The 24128-nt window shown below is 40.6% G+C and overlaps 1 protein-coding gene across 2 annotated transcripts in view; it reads left to right on the top strand.

Moving 5' to 3' along the window:
- ATP6V1H (ATPase H+ transporting V1 subunit H) overlaps nt 1-4777 on the top strand; it is a 52383-nt gene extending 47606 nt beyond the window's left edge. For both annotated transcript variants that reach the window (XM_048507780.1, XM_048507781.1), the window contains exon 14: nt 4399-4777. In XM_048507780.1, coding sequence (XP_048363737.1) covers nt 4399-4459 — 61 coding nt within the window. In that variant the 3' untranslated portion in view covers nt 4460-4777. The remainder of the gene's footprint in view (nt 1-4398) is intronic.
- The last annotated feature ends 19351 nt before the right edge of the window (nt 4778-24128 follow it).

Genomic DNA, 24128 nt, shown 5'->3' with positions numbered 1-24128 from the left:
ATGTTATCATGGACATTAGAGACCTGGAGTGCTAATTAGCACTCCCTGCATAGTGACTTGTCTGGGTTCTGTGAGGTTGGCAGGATCATCAACTCTCCTTTTCCTTCCTGACTTAAATCAGTAGCAGTTGGCACTGCCATAAATAATGCCACCCACGTGGTGTGATGAAGTGTATTGATTCAGCCAGGCTTTGCACAGCTTTGATCTTGAACTCTGAAAAGAAGGGGGAAATGCTTTTTAAAGGTAACTATGCATTAAGCTGGTTTTAAAAATTGTGTCATTATGGAACTGCCTTGGTAACAACGAAGCAATGAATGAGCAACCCTGATCATCCAGAAACTTGCAGTGCCATGCTAAGCAGTAATATATTTTTCTAAACCCATTAATTTCAATGGACTTAGAAGGATTCATCTCTGCTTAGGATTGCAGTGTTAATGTACGGTAACAGTTTACAGATGTCTGCTTCTCTGCTCCCAAATAGCATCCACAACCATGCAGATCTGCATAAATATATTTTTGTGTCACATATTAGTATTCTGTAGATGTCTTCACCAGTGGGTTTAATGGAGCATGGATCTCTCCCTGCTGAACCCAGCAGATTGTATTTTCTTGGCTACAGCGTTTCACTTTGGAATCCTGCTCTATACCCTTTCCATAATTTATTTTTCTTCTGTTTTTCAGTTTAGCATTTCATGCTGGGTAATTGAAATGTTTGCAGATGGCAGTAATTTCTTCTCTGATTTTCTTTATTGGAGCAAATGGGGCTTTAAACTTTGACACACAGTCTAATTAAGGTTCAGCCAATCTCAGGTTTTTCCCTCCAGCCCCTTAACATTATGCTGCTTTGTATAAAACTGGCAAGATTTTAAATACTCAAAATTGTTTTCCACTCAGCCTGGTTAAGATGTTTTGAATCATGCACATTAAGAAAATATATGAGCTCTCCAAAGCCAATAAAACATTCAGATTGTTATTTTTAACTATTGAGCAGAGAAGATTAATTTAGGATACACCTTCATTTTTCTTTTGAATACAGTAGGAGATTTTTAACCAGCTCTAGACCACTAAAAATTAACTTGAGGCATCACTGAACTGGAGTCCAGTGCTTTGAACTTATTTATTGCAATCAAGGAGACATAGAAGAAGAGTTGGATTTATATCCCTCTTATAAATTCCTTTCCCTTCCCCCCCCCCCCCCAACAAACACCCTGTGAGGTAGGTGGGGCTGATAGAGCTCCAAAAAACTGTGACTAGCCCAAAGTCAGCTGGCACATGTTAAAGCACACAAGCTAATCTAGTTCACCAGATAAACCTTCATAGCTCAAGTTGCAGAGCAGGGAATCAAACCTGGTTCTTCAGATTAGAGTGCACCTGCTCTTAACCACTATACCACGCTGGCTCATAAAACACATCTTTCTCTTTAGGTGAAACCAGTAAGCTATCAAAGTGCTTACCTTTGGTAGAATTGTTCCGTGGTTAAACTGTTGAATCCTAGAAATCACAAGCCAATCCACTTATGGAGTGGATATTTTCCACCATTTCTTCCCTGTTGTATTTAACTGCATCCTTCAAAACACTGCTACTGAGAATCAGAGGACTTTTGGACATAACGTAGGAGCAACATAGAAGGCTGCTGTTTGAGTGGGGAAAAAACAGCAACATTGTAGACTTGTCCTTGCAGTACAGGCAGACTTATTTGCCTGATGCGCGACGACTGGTGGAAATCAAGACCATTTGGTTTAAACTAAGTGGATACAGCTTTCTAGAATTCAGACAGTTGACAATGAACAGCCTTAATTCATAGGTTGAGGTCTTTGAAATATAAACATCAAGCTATTAGTTGGCCCTTTATAATTTCAACTAGACCTAGATTTATTGCTATTGTCTATGCTACACAAGCTTTTTATTATTAATTCAAACAGTTTTAATGTAAGGAGCAACTCCCAACAAATATGTACAAACACTCTCAATTAGCTGAAGTGCCTATTTGAACTGCAATCTTAGGAAAGGTCAATAAATATCTTGAAATTATAAGTTCTATCACTGATCGTGGACAGTGCTTTGCCGGAGGTCTTTCATACAGAGGCCAGGTCAATCCTGGGCTTCGCTTTCCAACCAAATCTGCGGAGTGTTTCTTTCATTTTTTACTCCTCATGTAACCCTTCTCCTTAAGTCTGTGTAGTCCCAAGCTGGAAGGACCCAGGCTAGCCTGATCTCTGCTGTTGTGATCTCTGCTGATCTTGTTAATCATTAACAGAAGAAAATGCAAATCACTAGCATGTATCCTTGTTCCTGAAGCTCTTTGAAGTATTCATTGAGTAAACCCACCATACTCAACTTCATGGATCCAGTGGGACAATTTGTGCACTTTTAATTGTTATATCCCAACTTTTCCCAACCTGACCTGGATTGCCCTGGACTAGTCCGATCTTGTCAGATTCCAGAGCTAAGCAGGTTGGGCTTGGTTAGTATGTTTAGATTTTTTATATGAAAAAAAAAGTTGGGGAAAAAATAAAATAATGGAAAATAACGAAGATATATAGCTACAGATATATATGAATCTCCGGGTTTTCTCTATGACAAATACAAGTTAAATTACGAACGTAATACTTGATTTATTTAGTTAGTTTTGTATGCTGCCCTTCCCCAGATGAGCTCAGGGCAGCTTCCAACAAATATAACTCTGTAGTTGCAAAAAAACAACAACCCACCCTCTTTCTTCTTACCTAATTACCGGTAATTTTTTCTTAATTCTCAACTCCACAAATTATCCACAAATTATCAGTTCATTTTTTCCATTTTGTGTAAAAAGTCTGTAAAAGGGTATCCAGTCAGTAATAAATGAAGATATTATCTTTTCCTTTAAGTTAGTTTAGCCGTCTCTGTAATTTCATCTTAACCAACCATTCTTCTATTGTAGATAATGTCAGACCTTTCAATTTTTAGCATATAATAATCTCACTGCTATAGTCATATATAAAGTCAAAGATCCGTGACTCTTTTCTTGCTGTTTGTCCATTAGTTCCAAAAAGAAAAGCCTCTGGTTTCAATTGTAATCTGGATTGTCTGGATTACTGAGTGAATTTGTTTCCAATATTTTTTGGCTTTTCTACAGGGGCCTATAAATAATAAATAATGAAATGTCCCTTCCTGCTGTTCATATTTCCAACGTGCATTCAAAATACATTTATACATTTTCGTTAATTTATCTGGATATATATATAAATTCTGCTTAAGACTAGAACTATGTGAACTTGAGACCCTTCAACCACATATTTTTGTTTTGCTCTATATTATACACCAGTTCTATATTACACACCAGTTCTTCTGGTATACAGGGTCTGGGAGAGCAGTGGCTAAAGTCGACTTCACCCTTGCAATACCCCCGGCCACACTAGCACAGCTTTTTGCACCAGCGGGCATAGGGACACATGGTGGTTTCTGGGTTGGGCACCATGGAGCTGTGTGGCACCCAGCCACCACAGTAACCTCCCACCCCTCTGCTGGCACATTTGTCCCTTGCACCAACAGGATAGGCACTCATGCTGGCACAGGTCTGTACCGGCTCCACAGAGAAGACTACCCTCCTCTGGATGGGGCTGTTAGTTAAGGCTCTATTAATAATTAATTATGCTTTCTGTGAAATATAGATTGATTTCACCCATTTTATAAATTTGTCACCAAAATCCATATCTTTCAAAACTTTACACAGAAAATTCCAGTTCAGGCTGTCAAACGCCTTTTCTGCAACTAAGATCAGTGTTGACAAACTGTTTTTTAATAATATCTCCAAGTGTATACAAAAATGTAGTCAATTGTGAATCATTCCCTTGGCCTGTGTTTTCCTTGCATATTTCGCATCATGAACATAATCCTTAGCTAAAATTTGTCATCTGGGAAATTAGATTTCATCTGTTATGTTCTCTGCTTGTGCTGCAGAGAAGACAGTTTTTGCTGGTTACCCCGATTCCTACAGCAGACCCTAAATCATTTGCAGTTCAGTTCCTGCAGATCCCCGAATCCCCCAGCATCTCAGGGATTGCTGTGGAATGGGATTAGGATGCAGAAAATGTTGGTTCTTTGACCAGAGAGAGCTTTGCTCACAGTATTTTAGATCCAACAGAGCATGTTCACTGTTGTAATTATCCATTGCATTTGTTAAGAAATGACTGCTAGGAGAGGTGACCATTTATTAACACTGAAAAAACATTTGTGTCTCTTTCATTTTTGTCTTTTGGGTTCTTTTCCAACTTCTGTTTCATTGTTCATAAATTCATACCGCTGTCTGGGAGTTCATTTTCCTATCAGTTGAGGAATAGTTGTTGGATTTGTTTGAACTACTTGTTCCTAAAATCTCCTTAAATGTTCTTTGACGTATTTTTTTCTGGTGTCTTTCAGGGAATATCTTGGCAAGCAGCTACAGTCAGAACAACCTCAAACAGCCACGGCACGGAGCTGAACCTTTCCATCTGCATGCTGGGACTCTGTCCTTTGCTGGGTGTTCATGCAGTAACTACAAAGCTATCATAAACTACGAGTGAGAAAATAATGTGGTTGCAGTCCTCACAACCTGTTCTGCTGTTGTATAGATTCCTTCCTAATTATTATTCCAGTGTAGTTGCCTGGAATCAAGCAGTATGTCTAGAGAACATTTTGCTATCTGGTGTCTTTCTGTATTATGAAAATATCTCCAAAAATATGGCAAATATGTGCTACTTTATTTTATGTATTTATTGTCTCAAAATACAAGGTAATAAAGAATAATCATTCCATATCATTCACTGTCACACTGTTCGCCTGTTCTTTTCCACAGCCCCTCATCCCCTGAAAGCTATAATTTAACTAATTTATCTTACAGGGTGGCAGGGAAATTACATATTTTAGCTGGGTTCCAAGAAGGGGTATAAATCATTACTAACAATTGAAGTAGAAACTCCTTTCTTTACCTGGATCATGATCAATCAATAGTCATCTATTCCTAAGGAAGTTCATCAGCATTTTACAGAACTTTTACACCAATTATACAATGACAACTCAATACTGCACCAAACTATAATCTATAGAAAAGCAATCTGTACTTCCTTAACATACATTTAAGAATACTACTACCTTATCTGTCATATTCTACTAACATAAAAAGAATCATTAACTGCTATGTTTAAGAAAACAGAAGGTCAGTTTGTTCTATGAAGTGAGAAATGCAGACTTTTGAAGACTTCAACTGAAAGCACAGATAACAGTGCTGGATCGATAGTAGGTCAAACGTCCTCCCCTTCCCCCTGCACCCCTACCAGTTCTTCACTTTTCATGCCTTTGCAATACAGTTTAATAGAGAATGATTGGAAGTTTTAAATGAAAAGTAGATGATTATTGGTAGCAGCCTGTAAGCATGGAGTCTCTGTCAGTGGAAAGAAGGGGTTTTGTATGAATGGTGTGTTAACTCTGAATGTGCTATGGTTCTTTTTTGACACCAACTACCTTAAGCATAACACTGAAGAAGAAATAGTAATCTTCATAGCAACTCACTAGCAGCACAGCTGAATTAAGGCAGTGAAACCACTGTCTTGGCCGTTATCATCTTGTTCTGGATATCTCCTAAAAATAATTGGTCAGAAACCCATCCACATCTTTATTGCAAATATCTGCAATTTAGAAATTCCAAATTATATTTGCTTTTGTCACAACAAAACTTTGAAACACTCAACTGAAAGCAACTGCCATCTTTCACCTACTATTAGATTGTGGTCCAGTACTCTTCTGATTACTAGCCAGCTCCACTAGCTGCCAGTTTGCTATTGGCTCAGTTCAAGATGCTGGATTTAATCCTTGGCAGTCTCTAATGATCTGAGATCCATAGCTGAAGAACGATGACTCTTCATGTGAGGCCAGAGGTCAGATAAGTTCAGGTCTGCATGTGCTAATAACTGGATACCTTACTTTTGGACAAGGAGAACCATTGGGGCTGTCTGTCTGCCTCCATTCTGGAGTTGTCTCCAATAAAAATTCAGAAAGCCACATTGCTCTTGACATTTTGTTTTCATTAGGCAATAGTTGAAAAGGTTATTTTAGACTGCTTTGTACTATACTTTCTGTCCCCACCTCTGGCTTGTAATTAGTGAATTGACAATCTCATCCTAAGTCCAGTTTCACCAAAGTTAATTAAAGACAGCTCATAAGTGTTAAGCTCTGCTTAGGGTGGCTTTGGTTTGTTTCAATTTTTGATGCTTTTATGTGCTGTATTTTGTGTCCTCATGCTGCCGAAAAGCCCTCTGGAGGCAACAGAGGGCAACCTCAGTGGTACCAGCCCCAGCCACTGAGAAGTCTGGATTGGTCTGTAAATCAACTAGTGCTTGGAACAGATGTCAGGTATTTGATGCTAAGATAAGTCAACTTTGTCAATATTTGAAGTGTAAATATCCATTTGAAACTTGTTTAACATGTAGTCTTGGGTGGGCAAACCAAGTCCTTTGTATCACTGTGATTCTAATCATGATTACTCTAGTTTTTCTTCTGCAGCAGCCCATGGATCTCTATTAATGCCTCTAATTGAAGTAGTAACAAATCTTTCTATAGCTGGTGTGAGGTCTATCAAAGGGCCAGAGTTGTAATTAAAATGAGCTAAGTGTACTGAAGCATATTGTCTGGTAGTGTTACCAAGTGCCAATGTGGTATAGTAATAAATAGCGGCTGACTGGAGAACTGGGTTTAATTCCCCAGTCCTTCCCATGAAGCTTGCTGGGTTCCAGTTCTCTCAGAACTCTCTCAGTCCACAGGGATGCAGGCAGTGATAAAGCACCTCCAAATGTCTCTTGCTTTGAAAACCCTATGGGACTGGGGATGCCTTCAATGCTAGCAGGAATGCTTTGGTTAAAGAAACAGCAGGACAAAATGTGTGCTTGGAACCTAAATATCATCTATGATACTCAATTGCTACATAAAGCCCTTAGTGAAATCATTTGTATTTTAGGAGTTAAATATAATCACTACAGTTCTATGTTTCTCTGATCAAATCTCCTAGTGCATATCACCAGATCTTGGGTCACTGATTGTTATAGTTAAATTGATAAGAGTGAATAAATTGAAACTTCATCATGACAAGACTGGAAAACCTAAAGTCTTTAAGGAGATTTGTTAATGATGTTTGGCTGCCCATGCTATCTCAGTTAAGAGCTATGGAGGTTATACTAGATCCAGTATTACTCCTGGAGAAGCAAGATAATGCAGCAGCAAAAAAAAATAGCTTTCATCCAACTATGTTTAGCCCAGAAGATGGCTCTCTACCATAATCTGGTCAGTCTGACTGCATGGAGCCATGCCACGATAATACCAAGATGTATTCTACTTTTTTGAAGTTAACATTTCACTTCTGGTACATAGTTGGTTTATCAGATGTCTTATTCGGTTAATTGCGTCCATTTCCATTGTGTAATCTATCTTTCATCTCAGTAAATAAAAGCACATAAGTAGGTTTATACAGAATTATGAGGAATTTATACAGAACTATGAGGAACTCATCAATATTATATATCACATTTTCTCGTGAGGATGTGCTCTTATGCCCAACTGCCCAGTGAACTGCGATAAAGCATAACAATGAAGAAACAATACACGAAACCTTATAATAGGGAGGGATGGGAGGGCCTTTCCAGATGCTGGCCTCGAAAGAGGCCAATCCCTGCCAGCACAGCCTCTTATAGGCAGGCTGGCCCTCGTCACGTGCCGGTTGCCGGCCATGTGACCGCCTGCCCGGCCGGCAGAGGGAGGAGGCATTCCACTCCTTCCTCCCCCGTAGCAACAGCATCCCCAGGCTGAAACCTGGGATGCGATTTCTTGTGACTCAAGGTAGCTTTCATCACCATTAAAACATTACAGTTTAAAACCAACAAAAGAAACCCTCAGATACACCCCCTTAATTGCAATTTATATCCCAGTAAAAGCCCTGACAAATAAAATCTTTGCAGTGCCTCCTGAAAAATTCGAGAACGGGGCCTCCCTCACATTTTTTAAAAGGAAAATGTTCTATGGATATTTTCAAAAAACTAATTTCCTCAGGAGCTATACTCTTTATTGGCTGCCTTTCTGGCATGGAGTTGCTAATACTTTATCCTACAGAATTATTTGTAGCATTAATGCAGATGAGGTAGCATTAAACTAAATGTACAGTGTGGGAAAGATACAGCACACACAGAATATGCACAAGAAGATTGGTGTTAAAAAGTAACACTGCATGAACTACTGTATTTTCTCAACATAAATTAACAGATCTTCCCCACAAGCAGCTGAACTTGGCTAATTCTTTTCTTCCCCTTTCTTTAGCCTTTATTTGGCACTTGGTTAATTCTACTGCTTACCTTACAGAGAACACAAGAAAATCCATTCATAATAAAACCTTGTTGAAGGAATGAATGTTGTTCCTAACAGCTTGATTAATGGCCGCGTAATGAGCCATAGTAGGATTATACTGTTCATTACACTTTGGTTGTAACGAAAAGTGTGCAAATAGCACTGTTCCTTATCTTCATGTAAAAGCTTTTACATAGATTGCTTCAACTTTCAGCACAGCTACCAGTGTAGTGTTTTGAGTTTGGTTAGCAACACTGTGTCCTCAAAGGACATAAAAATCAATATAATTTTGCAAATAATTCAATATTATTGAGATGCATAGAGCTCTGTATGTGTACAATGCATCATGCATGGGAGAGAGAGAGCAGGAGTGATTCCCTGATCCCTATCTGCTTTGGCAAAAGAGGAGCTGTGGTTCAGTGGAAAAGCCATTTACCTGCCATGCAGAAGGTTCCAGGTTCAATCTCTGGCATTCCCGGTTCAAAACGTCAGGTAGTAGCTGGTGCGAAAGATCTCAATGAGACCTTGAAGAGCTGCTGCTACTTTAAAGCAGACAGTATCGACTTTGGCAGTACAGTGATCTGGCAGTTTTATATGTTTTCATGTGTTAAAAGCTCCCCCCTTTTACCCAGTTACGGAAAGCACAGGAGCCCAGACTTCCCTAAATGAATCTAAGTGAAGATTAGGGTTACTTTGTGCAAATTTTAATTGTTTCTGAAAGGGTTGAAAAAAACTGCGCTGCAAGTCATTTATTAGAATAAGGTCTAGTTGGTCATGATTCAGTGAACTAATGTTTATCAGGAATTAATCTTTCCTGATTTTAGCGAGACTTGCATCCAAATAAGTGGAGCGGACTCATATCCTTGATTGGCTCTTCAGTCTTTCAGGAACGCTAGATGAGCTGTAAATCTAACTAGGATGGGGAACTTATGCCTGCTTAAATTGGACTGTCTCACTGAAATCTGAATAAATAAACAGGATGAGTTGTTAAATTCTGTTTTGTCTTGCAGTAGATACTTCGGTTTCAATGCTTTCATCAACACTTTGAACCAATGTGTCTGCCCAACAGAAATACTATTCCTACATGGGGAAAAGGGGACAGATGCGAGAGAGAACTACTTCACGGCTTATTTATTATGCTACAACCAATCTTTTCACTTTGAGATACGTTGGCTTGTATCATTGCACTGCTGCATCAATTGTATGCTACTGACACCAATAATTACACCAGAATCAAGAAGCAATCACCAGAGACCAAACAATTCCTTTGATTCCTATAAGCTCCAAACATCACCACTTTTACGTAAATGTAGCTCTCCAGAGGGGTGGGGCTTACTCCTCTGCATACTTTACCATTCCCTTAATAGTCATATAATGGTTACACTCTGCAGCTGTGTGAAATTAAGCACATTTCCTGGAGTTCCAGCTATCCCCTTTACAATTTATATTTTTGTAATCTATTTTCCTTTGTCTAAAGATGGTGCTGAAGGCTTTTTGGAAAATCCATTCAGAAACCAAAGCCTGATTGTCCCTGCTATTTGTCAAGCGTAATGCCAGATGCATAGAATCTGTAACTGCTAGGCCATGTGATTTTGTTTCCTTGGTTATTAATTATACAGTCTATGAATTCAATTTGGTTTTCTTCATCTCTGAGACAGAAGTGTTGATTCAAGGATTACTGCTATCATGGCCATTACAAACAGGGAAGGTGTGATCCAGGCATGCTCCCTGATTTTGCCTGATCAGGTTCTTCCAGATGCCTTTGTTAGTTTCATGTGATTTAAAATAGCCAGAGCAAAAGCAAATCAGCATAATTTGTTTTCAGCTTTCTGGAAGTGAAATAGGAACTGTGCGGCTGATATAAAGGGCTGCTGTGTTCATCTGGGGAAAGTCTTAACAGAAAGGCCTCTGGGGAAACCGACTGATTTAGTGTTGGCATCAGCGGTGGATTTCTTGTATTTTGCCAACACCCAGGGCTGTAAGTTAGACAGCCAGGTTTTCTGATTTTTGCAATGTTGGAGCCAGACTGAAACACAGTGCCCACCACTGGTATTTTCTGAATACTAACACTGATCTGAGTCAGTCATTCTGGAACATTTAATTTACAGAAACCCTGGAAGCAAGAGCTGTGAGAAGCAAACACAGCCAGACGCATTGGCAATATTTTATTAGCTAGAAGAAGTTCATGGAACAAGACATCGGCTGCTGGCTGCTTCCATCATCCCATATCTCAACTTTATAATTATAGATTCATCATGCTGTATCCTTTCTACCAGCCACAAGGGACTGTTCCCTGCAAATCTCCAACCTTCCCTGTCAAGCAAGCAACTAGGAAGCTGCTGTACATGTTGGCAGATGTATGTGTAGGCTTGTTGTAAAGTTACTCCATGGCTTGGTTCCACTGGACCCAAAAGCCCTCCAAAGTTTTATCTTAAGCTGCAGTTGACAAGTTTTCTCTGTAATGACCAAGCATGATTTCTGAGATCTGAGTGCCAGAACAGGCCTTGCTTTGTAGTTTGTCACAAATACAGTCTCCTTGGTGTTACCCTGACCAGGCAGTCTAGCAGAAGAACGGGTCTAGCTGCTTACATTGGATGCAGCTGGGGTCTATCCACCAGCCTTAGCACATGCCTTCATTTCCCACGCCACATGAAACTCTGCTGATGCAAGTGAAACCTCTGTCATTATCCATTTGGACATTATTTACGGATCTGGACCTGATCAGTAAATAAATGTGGCTGTTATGCAACTGTAGAGCATGGTTCCAAAGAACAGGGAGCCATGGTTCCAAAGTCAGGGAGCCATGCCACCTTCTCAAAGTCCCTGTCTGGGTCATATGTTTCAACTGTCCAACAGGCATCTTCTCTCAGTTCTCACAGAATGACTCTATTGCTCTCAACGATAAAGGTACTAGTAATGATTGTCTAGATTTATAAACATTACGCTTTTGAGAAACTGCAGATAAGTCACCCATAAAGTTTTCCTATTTAGTGAGGATATTTTAGCCCTAAGACAAAAAGAATGGATGCTTATGTGAAACTTGCTACTGGCAAACTGGTACTTCCTGGAGCAATCATTTATAACTATCTTTCTTTTGAAAGTAGGCATCACCACTTTCTTTTGAAAGTAGGCATCATAACTATCTTTCTTTTGAAAGTAGGCATCACCACAGCTACTAAAATGCAAAATAAATATAGGTTCCCCTCCAAAATTTATCCTTTTCTACATGAATGTGTTACAGCCCCATCCAAATGGCAGGGTGCCCAGATATGGTGCCACAAACAGGCTGGCCTGCTGCTCCCAAGGAGGCTTTCTGGTGGCATGGGGAGGCTAAAAATGCAAACAAGCCTCCCTTCCACTGGAAAGTCCCCATTGGGCTTAATGGACTTATGTCACCAAAAAGGTGGTGTTAAATACAAAAACGTGGCTGCCAGCACAATGGGGAAAAGGGCCAGGAAGAAGCTGACTAGTGCCAGTTCTTTCTCTGGCCATGCCCCCCACATCACCACCACTACACTGGCGGGAGTGGGGGGTGGCTGGTGCAGCATTCAGCACCATGTCTCACTGCTGGGGACAGCCACGGCAGTCACACACTGGTGGATTGGACCCTCTGCTGGGGCAAATGCCAGAGAAGGCAAGTCTGCTGATGCAACTCTGTACTACTCCCAACAGTGGATTTGCCCCCTCCCCTTTGGATGGATACATTTATTGTGTAGAATGTTTTCTTAAAGAATTTTATGAAGAACAGGTGACCAGGATGACCAGGGACTGAATCAGAGGTCAAAATGGGTAAGTGTTCTTTTTTAAAAAAATGAAAAGCACCTTCAACAGTACCCTACCAGATCTTGGCAGCTAAGCAGGGTTTGTCCTAGTATGCAGGGTTGATTCTGATTAGTACTCAAATGAGAGACAAAGTCTGAGGTGGCAACACAGAGGCAGGCAAATGCAAGCCACCTCTGAACATCACTTGTCAAAATTCTACAGTGCCACCATACGTTGACTTTGACTTGATGCCACTTTACACACCCACACACAACACACACACAACAGCAAGGTACCATAAAAGCTCATTTTAATACTTTTTAAACCTTCATTCTTGTTTCATAATTTGATGTTGCACATTGCATTTCAGAAGAGCTCTTGAGGTCAGTTGGTAACCTTTTTTATCACTTAATTGTATACCATTAATTTAGCACCCATTATAACTAGATTGTGCACTAAATGTGCAACATTTGTACTGCCTACAAGGATTATAAATTAAGTAATAATGTCAGGGGGAAATTGGCAAGAGGGTAGACAGGTTTTGATGAAGGAAATAATGGTAAAGTAAGCATGCTTTCGTGGCTTATGAATTGTGGGTATCATAAATGGTATCATAAATCTGTCATTAGAATAAATGGGGTGGTGGTGGATTTAGCTGACAGATTTCCATGACCAGCAAGCTATCACTTTATGTGGGAATAGCATCTATTTCTAATGGAAAGGAAACACATTTCTTTGTCTGGATTTGCTATTTAGGAAATATATAGCTTAACCATATGAAAATGGGACAGAGATTCTGCAATGTAGTAGCTATCTGAGGGAAATGGGTGTTTGGACACCACCTTCAGCAAAGCCAACATTACAGATGAAATAAGGATGAAGGCAGCTTTTAAAATTATGTATATAAAGTTACCCTGCCCTTTTCCCTGTCACTCATGCAAACATATGAACTTTGAGAGTGCTCCTATGGGTATTAAAAACATATTTGCTGTTGAAGGTTTATTAAATTGGGAACATGGCTAAAGCTTTTGAAAGGTCATTACCCTGGAATAAAAAAAACAGTGTAGAATTTGATGTACAGGATTCTCCAGGCTATGCCATACCGGACATGAGCAATCTGCAACTGGCAATTCGAATCACATATCATTTGATTAAAAATATGTTAAACTTAAAAATGCCATGTTGGAAAAAAAAACAAAGATAAAGCTACCATGGTTGGTCATGAAATATGAAGATTGCAAGAAGCTTAGTTTTCCTTTCCAAGGCTTATTCACTTTGATGGCAAACGACAATACTGATAATACCGATAACTTGTCGATTAGAATGTCTGTTTGTACTGTAGGGAAGAATCTATTGACACAGAATGCCCTTTCAAGTCAGAGAATGTTTGAGGAGCAACAGAACATATTTTTTAAGCTCCTGGCTGTCTGAATTTTGACCATCAGTGTAATTGGTTTCCCAAACAATCCTGAAACACTCTGGCTTTTTAAAATCTCCAATGATCTTAGCAAAGGGCTAAAAATGTGTTGTGTGTGTGCTCAGAGGTAGGGTTGCTAAATTCCAGCTGGTGGTTGGAAATCTCCTGGGATGATGACTGATCTCCAGGTGACAGAGATCAGTTCAGCAGGCGTCAATGGCCATTTTGGAAGGTGGACACTATGGCATTATATCCCATTGAGGTAAATGACTTTATACCCCATATACTTCCTTTCCAAGACTTGACAGTCTCAGGCTTCACTCCCCAAATCTCCAAATGTTTCCCAAACAGGAACTGACATTCAGCCCTACTCAGAGGGGTGTTCAGGTACAGAAGATTCTAGGGTTTTTGTGAATGGTTTTGCCAGAATTGTTAAAGTCAAGTTTCAGTTTTATGTAGACCCAATTCAGGTCACAGAAGGAGAATAGGGGTGAAGTCAGTCACTGGGATTGGGGTGAGCTGGGGTACAATTCCAGAGGGCTGCATCACCTAAGGAGCCCAGGAGCTGAGCAAGTTTGATCAATTCTCATACAATGTCTGGGTTCACTCTAAGCAGGGTGAGGTTGGCTCAGAGGAAGTCATAGTTGGGGCTTCATGTTGCTATTGGATAATCCTGGGGAACAAAAGTGTAATACTTCCCACTTGCAAGATTTTGCCTGTCAAAACTGCTCTCTTCAAGCTGCTGTTAGCATGACAGCACTCAACTTTTGCATGTTCTTTTCCTTGAAAAGGTAAGAGTAGCACGGGAATGTCATTTCAGAAGGCAAAACTGGGAAAAACGGAAGGATTAAAACTCCTCCATTTATTGTTGTCATACAAATCACATCCATTCATAGCTATCATTTTAAAAATGCCAGGAAGGTTGTGTCACAGCTCTCTCAGCATTTAATCTTGTTTAACATTTGCTATTTTCTCCAGCCATCCAAAAAAGAACATTCACTCATTTTCAAGATAGGAAATCGAATGTTGCAGGCTGCAACACAGATTAATCAAATTATGATTTGGGGGTAGTTTAGTGATAAAACTGAATCAACAGCATGAATCCATCTGGGAAATATTTATTTATACCCTGCATCCTGTCTCCATAGGAGACTTGGGGTGGCTTACCACATCTAAAATATGAGTAATATTATTGTACTAACTTTTTGAGTACTGGGAAATTCCAGGTGTAGCAATACAAACTTTACTTTCCTTGGAACATGAAAGCTCTAGGGATTTACAGTATCTTTGAATGTTTCATATTTTTATGTCTGCAAAGAGAACACAGTGGAAGTAAGCAGATTCTTAAGAGTAGGCAGCAGAATCTTGGAGCCCAATGTATAAAGCCTTTTAAGGCTACCCCCCCCCCCCCAGTTCCAACTATACCTGGAAACTCTCAGCTCTTTCTCTCTGTTTCTCTCTTAATTCATGAGTCGAACACCAAGCTGTTCTAACACACTTTACCTCCTGCTGAATATTCACCAGACTTCATTTATGAAGGTGAATGCCCTGCCCAAGAAGCTATCTATCGACATTAAGAAACAGTTTTCTTTTGATGAGTTCATGATAATTCATACAATCAATCTGGCCAAACTCACACCACCAAGTGATGTCCGCCAAAGAACAATAGATGCTGTGTCAGACTTATAGCTGGTCCATTAGCTGTGCTCAGTTTTTAATTTCTAGGAAAAAAGGGAGTCCAGAGTTGAGATCAGTCTAGTAACATCATTCCTTTAGCTGAAATCTCTTTTGCCTAATTTCTAAGGTATGGAGGCCTTTTTGAATTTATACAGAAGTATCTGAAATGCACACTGCATGTGCTGGGAAGTGCTTTTGTCTATTTTTAATTCCTTCCCTGACACTGAAAAGAGATGTCAGGCCTGAGTTGTGGCATAAATTAAGCAGTGGTTGTGATGTCAAGAGTGATTTGAAGAGTACTAATTAGCTGAAGTTTGATCCTCTGAAAATTGCTGCCAGTTAAATCACTGATAAAGGCACAGCTGCAGAGGTGGGTTGGGAAGATGGCACTCAGGTAAATTTGGACTATAGCCTTCTCTCTTAAAATGGGGAGCATTTTAAATACTAACAGTGGATTATTATGTGTGAAATTTTCATAGTTAAGCCAGTTTTGAATAGTGTTCCATTCTAGTTTGCCCATTCCACTTCTGGGATAGAATGTCTAAACATAGCAGAGTTCACAGAAGGAATATTTCCATTTGCACCTTTTTCACTGGAGCATCTGTCGTTCTAATGTGAATGTAATGTAATGTGTGTGTATGTGAATAGCAGTTGGGTTCAAGTAATCACCTGCCCACTTTTTGGTTAGTTTTCTGCAAATAGTATTGAAAAAACCCAGAAAGCTGATTTCTCTTTCCCAACTGCAGTCTCTGGTTTTCATGTGATTTTGTATATTCAATGTAGACCACAACTAAGCATTTTCTTATCTAACTATTTTGCATGTGCCCTGTCATGTTTACATGCACTTACCACACGTGCTGACCTCTTTTCTTTGGGGTGGTAACATACCAGTGGGACGCCTGCACAGTAGGCAATTCTGCATCTCATGAGTAGGCCAATGTATGTGGCAAACACATGAGAGTGTAACAGAAACATGCATGGAGACACTTCCTTGGGTAAGTTCTTTACTTGAGATTTGCTCCTTGGATTCCTGGACCAGCATAAGATTTGCTCCTTGGATTCCTGGACCAGCATAAGGTAAATACAGTATGCACAATTAAAAGAAAGCAAAAGACTTAAAGCTAAAAAAAAAAGAATAGATACAAGGGGACAATGAAATTAACAGGTAAAGTACTATAATTATAACTTTCAAATCTAAGCCGATTTTATGGCATGGACCAGCCTACTTCAAGTGCTGCTGCACAAGTGCTGTTATCAACATTGGATGTTGTATCAGAATTGTATCTGTGAGCAGCATAGAAATATAAGATGGTCCTGTGTGCAATGGTAATCTGATCGCAGTGGTGAGATAAGGTTAGTAGTGTGTTTTTGATAGTACTAATGCTGGAGAAGCACATGTTCTGTTGTTTCTTTGTGTCCAGATATACAAGGACATTGTTTCTCTCGGTAGGGAATCTTCTTGTATTGGCCTTCAAGAATAGCTGGAGGGAAGGCTTTGGATCATGCCAGATGAGTTTGGATTTATACCCCCCTTTCTCTACTGTAAGGAGATTCAAAGGGGCTTACAAACTCCTTTCCCTTTCTGTCCCCATACCAGACACCTTTTGAGGTAGGTGGGACTGAGAGGGTTCTGAATGAACTGTGACTAGCCCAAAGTCACCCAGCTGGAATGTAGGAGTGTAGAAACAAATCTGGTTCACCAGATGATTCCTCCACTTATAAGAAGGAGTGGGGAATCAGAGGTATACCGGGCAAAAATGGCACCTGGGGAACCTGGCTCTCTGCCCCCCTGGCTCCCTGAACCCTCCCCCCTGGCTTGGCTCCCTGTGACCCCCCTCCCCACACCACTTGCAGCAACCATCAGGGAGGCTGGGGAGGGCAGGGCTTGGCAGCGGGCAGCTCAAGCGGGTGCTGTGGTGGCAGGCCAGCTGGCTCCTCCCCTCCCCGGCCTCTCTGGGAAAGGCAGGAGCTGGCCTGCGGCCACGGCATTCAACTCAACCAACTCCCTTATCTGAATGGGGTCCAGCTTACTTTGATGGATTCTATAAAAATCTTGGGGGGTCTGGCTGGACACTTTGCTTACTTTGGACAAACAAATGCCTTTGGTGGCAATATGACATTTTTCTATCTCAACCAGACTTTGAAAAAGAGCTGATTAGAAATATATATTCAGCAAAAATGCTAACATACACTGCTATAAATTTAATGATATGATCGAAGACTGAAAAGGGAATCAAGGAGACTTCTCGATTTAGGCTCCTGCTTTTCCAGGTTAGTTTTCCTGGTTTGGTATCCCTCCAAACTATTTCCCTACATACAGCTACTTATAGAACAGTTGGTTCTTACAATTAGTTTGAGCTCCCAGAAATAATTGTGTTATTCTCATTGCCTTAACAGACTTTTATCACCCAGATATATCCAATATTTTAATTAAAATTTCTCTGAAGCAATCTTCCTGTGAAAACAACACTGCCTTCATTAATATATGTAGAATGACTCAATCATTCAAACAACTAATAACAGGGCTCTGTAAATAAACCATTTCTTTTAATAATTATGAAGAGGCTCATTGATCATCAAATTTTCACCATTTACAGCACAATCCAGATGTCCCAGGAGTGCTATGGTGGCAGGAGACAGTGTGGCGAAGGTGGTGCCATGCTGCCTCCAAAAAGGCTCTGGGCGGTACAGGCAGAAGGGAAATTCAAAATCCATGTTTAGTTCAAAGTTTGCGGTATCTGTTCTTTGGATTCAGAGAGGACTTTTATATCGACTTGCAGTGGTTCAAACACAATCTTTCTCATGTAAGGTTTGAAATAATAGCTGACTTATGGTGATCCCTTAGGATTTTTCAAGGCAAATTGGGGAATAATATAAAGTAAATAAATAGATGAAACTTGCTTTTCTCTAGTTTGCCATATGCTGAATCACTGAGTTATCCATAAATTGAAAGATATTTCACGGTTAGTCAGTAACACTTTAGACATATTTGTGTATTGATGAAATTAGGATTTGGCCCTGTTGTGGATTATTTTACATGTCCACTGAATGTCATTTGCTAATTTGTAGTCCATTTATCCAGTTTGGAAGCGTTTTGATTACACTGTAGATTTTCACCGTTCATCTGATTCCAGATCAGGTATAATGATCCCAGTATAAATTCTTAGGGACTTCCACTGCTTATATCTCTCCATTTTATTTACTTAATTTATATTTTGCCTTTTTATCAGAGATTCCGCACTGTGACACCAGTCTATTTACTTTTGTGCACTGCATCTGGTTTTTAACCAGTTACTAGTCTGTAAGAAGGCTTGCTTTCTCATGCAATGATTTTTGTCTTTAGTAAATCAACATATAGTGAATTGAATCCCACTACTCTGCTCAGCTAATTGGGAAGTCTTCTGCCAGAAGGGTCTACACTGAGCTGAGTGGCAGAACATGATTCAGGCAAAATTTATACCCACCCCTCTGACTTATCCTCTATTCCTCTCTCTTATAATCTTCTGTTTAAACAGAATTAGTTTGATTTTCTTCTACATATTTGAGGAAGTGAGCAGGGACTCACAGAAGCTCACATTATAATAAATGTTTTTAATCTTTCAGGTGCCACTGGACTTTTGTTTTATTTTGGTACAATATTGCCCAGTGTCTGTTGGATAACCTTCATTTACATTTTGGTTGACATGATCAAGTAATTCTAAATGCGTGATGAAGCAGGATTTTTCTTTGTTGAAGATATGTTTCTTTTTGTCTCCTGTATGATTAATATTTTAGTTTTAATAATACATTCTGCCAATCTAGCTGTGATACATTTGGCCAACAGGGCTAGTTCTCATTTCAACTACTCATAGTACAATCCTAAACAGAATATTCAGACCACTGCACAGGTCTATGGGGCTTATTCTCAGGAAAATGTTCTTAGGATTGAACTATCAGTAGGCTAAGGGCAGTCACTGTCCTTTCATCCTTCCTCCATGTCTGCAATATTTTGATAGAATACTATAGGTGTCAAACTCACGGCCCTCCAAATGTTATGGAATACAGTTCCCATCATCCCCTGCCAGCATCATGCTGACAGGGGATAATGGGAACTGTAGTCCATAACATCTGGAGGGCCGTGAGTTTGACACCTGTGGAATAGACATACTATACAGGGTTGTCATAAAAATGGTCAAAATGGTGTGAAGTGCTCTCAGCATTTAAAAAGTTCTATAAGTGCTTATATATTTAGAAAATGTGTACGCCACCTTTCCAAAGACTCAGTAGTTATAAGGAATTGCTAGATACCCTTAATAATTTCACCATGCCTTTATAGTGTTGGTTTTTGTAAAACAAAGCCTGTGGGGAACAGAGAGGGAGCTGTAAACTGTGGATGAAACAGGCCTAGAAAAAATCCCAAGTCCCCTGTCAGGTGTTCTAATGGAGGTAGACTCACTAGGGACAGAACCAGTGGCAAATACTGGGAACTCACTATCCATACAGCTCACCCTCTCCATATAACTCTGTCAGCCCAGACTGGTGGCAGTGGTAGCAACCACATGACTGAACCTAACCTAAGGTGACCAGATGGTCACTTTTCCGGCCCGGGATGGGGAAGCGGCCATGCGCAGCCGCAGCCGCAGAAGCGCACGGGCTTCTGCAGCTTGCCGTTTGCCGCCCTGTGACAGGGCGGCAAACGGCAAGCCTCAGAAGCCTGCGCGCGCGGCCGCAGGAGCGCACGGGCTTCTGTGGCTTGCCGTTTGCCGCCTTGTGACAGGGCGGCAAACGGCAAGCTACAGAATCCCCCACGCGCGGCCGCAGGAGCGCACGGGCTTCTGTGGCTTGCCGTTTGCCGCCCTGTGACAGGGCGGCAAATGGCAAGCTGCAGAATCCCCCACCTTGTGACGCTTAGGGCAAAGAGCAGCCTGGCGGCGGCACGCCCGAGGAGCAAAAGGTAGCCTTTAGCGCTGGCGCCCTCCCCGGTCAGAAACAGGGGAAGCGCCCCAGAAGACACTGGGCAAGTGGCAGCCACGAGGTGGTGCCTTCTGGGGAAGCTTCCCTGTTTCCTGACTGGGGAGCTTACCGGCCCGCGAAAAGGCAGTGTGTGCTAAGCTGCAGGCCATTGTCCGGTAATCGGGACAATGGCAAGCTAAAAGCCCAGGGGACGTGAGAGGACACTCACCTTAATGAAGCCGTGAGTGTCCCGCGAAAATCGGGACGGATGGTCACCCTAACCTAACCTAACAGTGGCAGATACCACACAACTGCAGCCTGTTCAGATCCCAGGCAAAGTCTGCCAGGGATAAGGAAAGAGGAAAAGCTGAAGACAAAGAGCAAATACAAACAGATTGGGTGATGGGTGGGAGGGCAAGAAGGAAAAGAGGCTCTGTGGCGTCAGCTACTGTGCCACAGCTCTAGCCTGGCCCTTTGGCACTGGCCACTATGCCACTGGGCATAGTCCATGGCATCAACCAGCACACTATTTGGGCTTTCCCTGCAGTGGCAGCCATTGCACAACTGGGTCTGTCCTTTCTTGTTGGTGGTAGGCAGCCACCATGTCACTGGTCCTGATCCAGTACAGGAAGTCACTGAACAACTTGGTCAGCCCTTTCTTAAGGAAAAGCTGCTAGGACTAGAAAAGGAGGGAAAGGGGGCAGATAAAGGTTGGTTGGCTGGTGGGTGGGTTGGAAATAGAAGGAAAAGGGAGGGACAAAGAGTACTGCCATAGAAGAAAAAGAGAAAATCAGAGGTAGTCGCCAATGGCAGAAATGAGAGGGACTCCACAAATCCTTGCAGGTTCTCCACATAAAAATTATCAGTAACAAGCAATGCACTGTTTAAATGGAGAAGGTCACTACTGCCAGTTGCTTTTCCCTCATAAGCATTTTTTGTGTTCCCAAAATGGTGTGCTTCCAGAAAAGAAGACACATCCAAAATGATAGATACTGGACTTGCTCCTAATTACTGGCAATAAACTTAAAATTATTACAAAGCGACAATGCATGTGGAAGTATAGTCCAGGGCAGACTTCCCATAAAAATCTCCAAAAAGTAGTTAGATAATTCTGGAATGTACTATAGATTAAAATGTGTAAATATAGTAACATAATAAAGCTGCCACAACAAGTATACATGCTACAAGTAGTTGATGTAACAATGTGTTCAAATGGAAAGCAGCAAATCTCACGTTTTTGTGTGAGAGTTGAAATGTGTGGGTTCTGCTTCCTTCTTCTGATAGTGTGCAGAACCTCAAGGCCCAAGGTGTCCCTTAGTCAGTTTATATGTGCACATTGAAAAGGTTGTGAGTACATGCAAACTGATGGATCAGTGCATAAGACCAAAAATTTGTCATTCTTATTTTACAACAAAAGCTTGGCTATATCTGTCACTTGCAACTGTTGGTGTATTTGATTGCTTAACTAATCTTAATTGAGCCAGCATGGTGTAGTGGTTAAGAGTAGCAGATTATAATCTGGAGAACCAGGTTTGATTACCTACTCCTCCTCATAAGTGGAGAATTCTTGTCTGGTAAACTGTATTTGTTTCCCCACTTTTATACATGAAACCTGCTGGGTGACCTTGGGTTCATCACAGTTCTTTCAGAACTCTCTCAACCCCACCTACCTCTCAAGCAGTGACAAAGGAAGAGGGAACTGTGCCCAGGGCATGAGCTACCTCCTGCCCCCCCACCCCCAACACTCCCCGCCCCTGAAACGCCCCTGCCCCTGATACGTGACAGCAATGGTGGTGCCTGGGACAAGCCACCTCAGATGTCCCCATTGACGCTACGTGCCTGCTCACAAGGTGCCTGTTGTTGGATGGTGTGTGTGTGTGTGTGTGTGTAGGCAAGATGACTGTAAGCTGCTTTGAGACTCCATACAGGAGAGAAGGGAGAGGAGATATAAATCCAAACTCTTCTTCATCATATTTTTCTAGAGCCCCAAATGGCCTTGCCAGATATTACCAAATTAACTATAATATTAGCAATATCCAACAGTTTGGAATGCATGGAACTACAAAGGCTATTTAAATAAATGTGGCATCTGGAGAAAAGGCCAAAATGATGACATTTAAGGTAAAATAGTGTTAGAATACTTTCCACATTTTGTTCTCCTTATTTCTTGAAATAAATGTCTTATCAAAACAACAGTGAAAAGATATTATGATTCATATTTGCTACTTCTGGAGCTGGCTGGGATCACTGATTTGCTTCTTAGAGTCAGGAGAGGGATTAGAACTTTTATTGGGAAGCTTCTTACATATATCATGTAGACTGGTCACAATGTCAATACTTACGCTGACTCAAATAATATCCTAAAGAATAACATTGACTCCAATGTTATTCTGTCACGCCAGTCAATGATGTCATTAGAGTGGCTGTTTTAGATGGCAGCAGCAATTTGTATTTGTTCTGTTCTTTCCTTGTTACACTTCAGATTTTTCTGGAGCTGATTCTTTGCAGTTTTAGTTCTGTTGTTGTGAATAGAAATACAATAGTATATGATACTGATGTGGCTATCCCAGCTGGAAAAAAAAACATCGAGGCATCCTTCCACTGATATTGGTGGATGATCTAAGAATCATAAATCAAAACTGACCTCTTGTGTTGAGAAAATTTGGGTAGTGAATTACTTCAGAGGTTCTTTGGCTCTTTTAACAGAATAATTAATAATTTAACAGAATAATTAAAAGTTTCTTTGGAAACTGTAAGCCTGTGGGGAACACAGTTTCTTTGGAAACTTTTAACACAAAAAATAAAGGTACTAAATTAAAATTTTACGGGGTTTGAATATTTTCTTGAATCAGATATATGGAATGGAAATACAGCACAGCAGTTCTAGCAAAAGAAACTGCACAAGCCACACTGTTTGCTTTTACAGACCTGTAGTAGTACTCCCTAGGATTTTGAGAATGTTCTATTGCTTTATCAATAAAACAGGTTTTCAATAAGTAGACACTCCAGAGCTCTCTTCCTCTGACAGAAACGTAAGTTTCCTCTGGGAAGATAAAAGCAATCAATGATATTTCTGTTACTTATTAGCTGAGTGGAGTAATTCACACCATTAATTTTAGTGAAGGCATGCTATCATAGTATTAGAATAAGACAAACCATCATAAATGGAACTATCTATTTAATCTTTTTGCTTTCTTACCATCCACATTGATAATGAAAATACCCCAGTAAACCTAAAGAGCTAACCTGCTTCCGTGCAATATAGGCTTCTCAATTGCTAAAGAACGAGGTGATGATTTGAAGCCTGATCGGATGGTTTGCCAGTTTTCTATGGACTCTTCCTTGGTGGTTTCTCTTTCAAGTAGTGCTTTGCTTAGCTTCCCAGATCTGATGAGATCAGGCAATCCTATACTATTCCACATCTCAGATTGCAAAAAGATCATTTTTGTTTCAGTTTGGCAATTATAACTTGATCCCCAGGCAAAAGGATTAAGATTTATGAATCAATAACAATATGGGAAGAGGGAAAAGGCACTACAGAAATCATTATTAAATAGCAGTTTAAATGATAATGATGGCTAGACAAACGAGCTTTTGATCAGCAAACTAGTATCACTTCTTTAGCAGCTGAGAGGAAAGCAAAAGCTCTTTTCCTGAGACCCTGTTGCCTTTCTTTTTTAAGTCCCTGTAGTCTAACCTCTTTTCCCCCCTTCTCTAGCAAACTGAAATTAGATGCTAATAACTCTCAAAGATCAATGATTTACTTTCAAGGATTAAACCTAGGAAGCCTATTTACAAAACTTCATTTCACTCAGGCCTTTACCATACTTAGGCCTGAAATCTATGATATTACACTAATATGAAGAAGACAGAGTCATATTTCCCCCACTTAGCTAAAAGCAGAGAAAGAGGGAATGCTAACTTTCTGGTGTATGCATTGATTTTACTTTTGCCTTTGGCAAATAAGCTTTGTGGGTTTTTGCAGTCTTTTCTCAGT

The sequence above is a fragment of the Sphaerodactylus townsendi genome, linkage group LG09 (assembly GCF_021028975.2).
Source record: "Sphaerodactylus townsendi isolate TG3544 linkage group LG09, MPM_Stown_v2.3, whole genome shotgun sequence".
Classification (NCBI taxonomy): Eukaryota; Metazoa; Chordata; class Lepidosauria; order Squamata; family Sphaerodactylidae; genus Sphaerodactylus; species Sphaerodactylus townsendi.
Note: the sequence above shows the minus strand (reverse complement) of the source record. Positions and strands in the feature narration are given on the sequence as shown.